Source organism: Rhincodon typus, chromosome 10 (assembly GCF_021869965.1).
Source record: "Rhincodon typus isolate 14 chromosome 10, sRhiTyp1.1, whole genome shotgun sequence".
NCBI lineage: Eukaryota > Metazoa > Chordata > Chondrichthyes > Orectolobiformes > Rhincodontidae > Rhincodon > Rhincodon typus.
In genome coordinates this window covers 56,663,769-56,669,768 of record NC_063341.1, presented here as the reverse complement: position 1 = coordinate 56,669,768, position 6,000 = coordinate 56,663,769, and the positions used below count along the sequence as shown (strand labels likewise).

At 40.1% G+C, this 6,000-nt stretch overlaps 1 protein-coding gene across 7 annotated transcripts in view; it reads left to right on the top strand.

Moving 5' to 3' along the window:
• The window catches only part of LOC109913946 (CMP-N-acetylneuraminate-beta-1,4-galactoside alpha-2,3-sialyltransferase), a 425,675-nt gene that overhangs the window by 278,218 nt on the left and 141,457 nt on the right, over window positions 1-6,000 (top strand). For all 7 annotated transcript variants that reach the window (XM_048602385.1, XM_048602384.1, XM_048602387.1 and 4 more), the window contains one exon: window positions 5,693-5,879. In XM_048602385.1, coding sequence (XP_048458342.1) covers window positions 5,693-5,879 — 187 coding nt within the window. The remainder of the gene's footprint in view (window positions 1-5,692; window positions 5,880-6,000) is intronic.

Genomic DNA, 6,000 nt, shown 5'->3' with positions numbered 1-6,000 from the left:
TTGAGTTGGTTTTGCTTATTGTATACTGCTCTCTTGATCTATTGAATAGCATCTCAGAATTAACCACAATTGGATCTTTTCATGCTGAATGTTGATTAAAGTAGCATACATTGACTGGGTGAAACTCTGCCGCCAGTGTCTATTCTAGATCATTTTCATATCTTATCACTGCCTTTAATTTCCAGGTAATGGCCTAGTGGTATTAGTGCTGGACTGTGAATCGAGAGACCCAGGTGGTGTCCTGGGGATAACACAGTATGGAGCTGGAGGGACACAGCAGGCCAGGCAGCATCAGAGGAGCAGGAAAATTGACGTTTCGGGTCAGGACTCTTCTTCAAAAGGGTCTGAAGAAGGGTCCTGAACCGAAACATCTACTTTCCTGCTCCTCTGATGCCGCCTGGCCTGCTGTATTCCTCCAGCTCCACATTGCGTTATCTCTGACTCTAGCATCTGCAGTTCTTAGTGTCCTGGGGATCTCTGTTCGATTAAAAAAAAAAAATCTTGAATTAAGAATCTAATTATGACCACAAATTTGTTGCTGATTGTTGGGAAAAACCCATCTGGCTCACTAATGTCCTTTAGGGAAAGAAGTAATCATCCTTAGCTACATGTGACTGACTCCAGACCCATAGCAATGGAGTTGACTCTTAACAATTAGGGGATGGTGATGGCCTCATCCTGTGAATGATTTAAAAAAAAAAGCTGCAGCTAATAGGATCTTGCAGTTTCCTATTTTCCAAGGCTTGATAGCATGCACCATCTATCAACAATAGTAGCAGTGGTTAGGGACTTCTTAACACTGAATTAATAATTAAGATGCATGGGAAGACTCATGTTTCACAATATATGAATTACCTGACTAGTTCTAACTGGTAATAGAAAGGTTTCATATAGTGGTAACAGAAAACAGAATGATATCATCCAAATTGATGTAACTTTGTTTATCATCCCTTTAATCTTCTAGGCAGTAGTTTTCCATTAAAGCCTTTGTTTGATTGGGAAAATCATAGAATCTCTACAGTGCAGAAAGATGCCGTTCGGAGTGTGCACCAACCCTTCAAAGAGCATCCCACCCAAACCCAGGCCCCCGCCCTAACCCTGTAACCCTGCAACCCTGCTTTCCCCATGGCTAATCCACCTAACCTGCACATCTATGTAATGTGGGAGGAAACTGGAGCACTTGGTGGAAAACCATGCAGACAAGGGGAGAACATGCAACCTCCACACAGTTACCCAAGGCTGGAATCAAGCCCAGATCTCTGGCATTGTAAGGCAGCAGTGCTAACCACTAAGCTACCATGCCATCCATTCTCTGTATACTTATTTCTTCAGACTGTTGCAAAAGTAAAAGCTACATAGTCAAATAACTGCAAACACTGAATTCTTGTACAGATTATACAGCTTAATCCAAGGGCCGCTGTAATACATAATAGAGTCTTCTTTCAGGAAACTACTCCTTTGGAAACTAAAAGAATAATTGATTCACTCGGAAACATGTTTTTTGTAGTGAATAAAATCACTGAACGACATCATATATCACCTAAGTGAGATGCTGAAGAAGGAATTCATCAATCAAAGGGTAAAATCAAACCCTTGCTTATGCTGAATAAATGTATTGCTGACAACTTTTGATTGCTTATGTTCCTACCCTATTGTGAACATAAGAACAGGTTTTAAAGACCTCTTTCTATGCTGTCATGGGAAATATTTTGTCAGCTGGATAAACTATTAGTGAACCCCTAATTGTTTTCTTTTGTTCAGTTTTTATGGTTTGATCCAATTTCATTTCAAACATTTGTACGTTTTTTCTGCCATTATTTCTGAGTTTTGTGAAAGCAACCATGAAATAGTGAGCAATGAAATTGGTTATCCGTGTAAGTAAAGGTAAAGCTTTGGTCCTGAGAATGGAACTTTGATGTCTTAACTGCCAAGTTAGGAAGTGTGGATGCCTGTTGTCTGATTTCCTAAACTTGCGTTTGTCTGACAAAAGAATATAAATAGAATTATAGAATCCCTACAGTACAGAAAGAGGCTATTCAGCCCATCGAGTCTGCATTGAGCCTCCAAAGAGCCCCACCGTATCCACATAAGCCTGCATTTTTCATGGCTAACCTAGGTAGCCTGCACAACTCTGGACAAATGGGACAATTTAGCATGGCCAGTCCACCTAGCCTGCACTTCTTTGTTCTGTGGGAGGAAACCAGTGCATGTGATGGAAATCCAGACGCAGAGAGAGCGTATAAATTCCACACAGACAATCATCCAAGGCTGGAATCAAACATGGGTCGCTGGTGCTGTGAGGCAGCAATGCTAGCCCCTGAGCCACTGTGCTGCCCTGCTGAATTAGCAAATGATAGGACAATGTATAAAGAATGGAGCAATAGCTATGGATGCCTTAAATCTTCATGTTGATTGGGTTAATTGGTTTGGAAAGGATAGTTACAACAAATTCATAGAATGCATTAGTGATAGTTTGCTAGGGCAATATGTCATGTCGCCAACCAGGGAGCAGTAGTAAACCATTCCGTCCATCGAGTCTCCTCCACTATTTACTGAGATCATAGCTGATCCATCTACAGCCTTAACTGTACCTTCCTCACACTTGGAGCCACCAGTTCAGATACAATTCTGACTATAAAGGCCTAGAGATGGGATCACTGGATAGTAAGGCACTGAACAGGAGTGGTTTGCAGCCAAAACTCAGACAGTAATTGTAGAAGGCCAGTTTGCTGTCAGGACTGGACAGAGTGCTAGTAGTATGGCTAGAGATATGAGTGTTTAAAGGGACTTATAGAATCTCGGAGCAGTTCAGCAATTTGTCCTCCAGATGTTTTTTTAGGATTGCTGAGGTGTTGTCTGGGAGAGGCATGGTGCCAGGAAGGACGCACCTCCGCTATGTCCTCCCACAGGATGTCAGTAATCATTGCTACACTACTGTCACCTGACCAGTGCCCTTGCTGTTGCTTGTAGTCAGCCAGTCCAAACTGTTGTTGTTAAGGTGATGCAGTCTGAAGCTAAATGTTCTAAGATCTATGCAAGGTTGTTCTGCAAGACCCATCTGTCATCTCCCTTATTGAAAGAAGATATTGGTAGGAGAAGTGTGCAGACCTCCAAGCAGTAGCCACACTGTAGGAAAGGGTTTAAATCAATAAATGATAGGAGAATGTATAAAGCAGTGCCAGACACCTAAGGGGGTAATTCATAACTCTCTACAGAAATACATCCCAGAAAGAAGGATAGATTCTAGGAGAGGAATGAACAAACCATGGTTAACCAAGGAAGCTAAGGGTTGAAAAGAAAGCATATAAGAAGGCAAAATTTAGTCATAACTCCAAAGACTGGGATAGATTTAGAGTTCCGCAAAGTGGGACTGAAAAGCTAATAAAGAGGGAGGAAAATAAGCTACAAGGGCAAACTAGAGAGGAAAGTAAAAACTGACAATAAGAGCTTCTTTTAATATATAAAAAGGAAGAGAGCTGGCAAATTGAACATAGGCCCCTTAGAAAATGAATCTGGTAGATACTTATGGGAAACGAGGAAATGGCAGAGGATTAGGGTTAGGCAGGTATCTATCTGGCATTGCATTAATACGAAAGAAGACGGAAGAGGCATTAAATACCATTAACATCACTAGAGAAACACTATTAGACAAACTAATGAACTAAAGGCAGATAAATCTTACACCCTAGGATCCTAAAGAGGTAGGTACAGAGATATTGGATCATCAGTTGTAATATTTCCAAAAATCCATGGACTCTGCAAAAATACCAGAGAACTGGAAAGCTGCCAACGTGACACCTGTATTCAAAAAGGGAGGGAGGTAAAAAGTGTAACTGTGGGTTGATTAGTCTGACTTCTATTGTTGGAAAAGTGTTGGAATCAATTATTAAGGAAGTAATAGCAACACATTTGGAAAATTATAATCTCATCAATCAGAATCAGTATGGCTTCCTGAAAGGGAAATCATGTCTGGCTAATTTGTTAGAGTTTTTTGAGGAACTACCAACCAGTGTGGGTAGAGCGGAACTAGTAGATGTGTTCTATTTGGACTTTCAGAAGGCATTTGACAAGGTATCTCACGCATGCCCATGGTGTTGGAAGTAGTATATTAGCATGGATCAAAAATTGGCTGATGGGCAGTAAGTGGGGGTCGGGGGTTCTTTTTTTCAGATTGGCAACTTGTAACCAGTGGAGTTTCATCAGGAATGGTGCTGGGACTGCAGCTGTTTACAATGTATGTTGGACCCTCGAAAGAAAGCGACTGTACTGCAGCCACATTTGTAGATAACACAAAAATGGGTGATGAGGCAAGTTGTGAAGGGAATACAGATAGTTTACAGGGAGATATTGATAGGTTAAGTAAATCGGCAAAAAGTTAGCAAATGGGTTATAATGTGGGAAATTTTGCAAGGGAGAACAAAAGGAAAATAATATTTCAGTAGGGAAAAACTGCAGAAAGCTGCAACACAAAGGGACTTGGGGATACTTGTGCATAAAACAAAGAAAGGGAGCACATAGATTCAGCAGTTAATCAGGAAGGCTAATGGAATGTTGGCCCTTATTTCAAGCAGATTGGAGTATAAGAGTAGGGAACAAAAGCAAAGTTGCTGGAAAAGTGCAGCAGGTCTGGCAGCATCTGTGAAGGAAAAAACAGTTAACGTTTCGGGTCCGGTGACCCTTCCTCAGAACAGGTCTCTGGATATATAGTCCAGTGATAATGCTAGTAGGCCATCACCTCCCCCTTGCAAATTCAATTTGCTTTATCCTTATTTCCAATTTTTAAAATTATTTTTCCATATTTATGAACAATTTTTTCATATTTAATAATTTGCCCAAATCAATTTGCAGTACTCTATAATTTCGTAAACTTCTATTGAATCACCTTTGATTTCCCTTTTTTTGAATTTCAGCCTGTGTCAGTTCATGATCGTTTAGGTTTCTGATGGTTCTGATTGCCCTGCAGTGCCTTGTGCCCACAATCGTTTTGAGTTATTTTCTGTCCCACTCTGAGCAAATCAAAACTGTCTAGCTAAGAAAGTAATTTATAAAGGGAGAGTGAGGAAATGTGACCAAAAGCTGAGTTTAGTTTAGCTTTTTATTAAAACATAGGTTAGTTGCATGATGGAGTGCTTATGAAGTTCCAGGACAGTAGAATTACAGTTGAAGATTCTGACATAGGTGTTAAGGCACAATAAGGGGTATGCACAAAAGACATGAGTCAGAACACCAAAGGCTGAGACAAGAGCAATGCTGTAAGTAGACAAAGAAAGAAGTAAAAGGCGGCTGTGGATAAGTTTGAGAATGAAGGTAAAGACATTAATTTGGTGAGTTAAGGAACAAGAAATCAGTGTGCATGCATAAATGAGGTACAGCTCAAGCATAAATTACAAAATAAATGTTTTCATTCACAAAGTGACATTTGCATTTGCAGATACCTCAATTATCAACCACATAAGAAAGAAGTTCAAGTAGCACATTGTGGTGATAAAATAAATAGAGTATGAGGGATGGAAATTGAGAGCATCACCATACCCAATGACTGCTATGTAGAAGAGAGCAGTACCTTTAGCTAGTGAAAGAATGATTATGCCTTTGACAGTGGTCCTACTCTTGTAAAGGCTTGGGTACACATAGTGAGCAAACAAAGGAAAACTTTGCATTATTACCAAATTCTTCTTCATTTTTCCTGCAGGTTAAATGAAGCTCCTGTGAAAGGTTTTGAAAAGGATGTTGGGGCAAAGACAACTCTTCGAATTACATATCCAGAAGGTGCCATACAAAAACCAGCTCGGTACGAGAAGGATTCACTATTTGTGTTTGCTGGATTCAAACCTCAAGACTTCAAATGGTTGAAATACATTGTTTACAAAGAAAAAGTGGTAAGAATTCTCCTTTGTATATGCCTGTGGCGTTCTGTGAACAATAAAGGCACAGCAGATTAGATCGCTATGTTTTGTGATTCTGGCCTTTTAAATGTCTAGTATAGTAAATCTTCAAGCT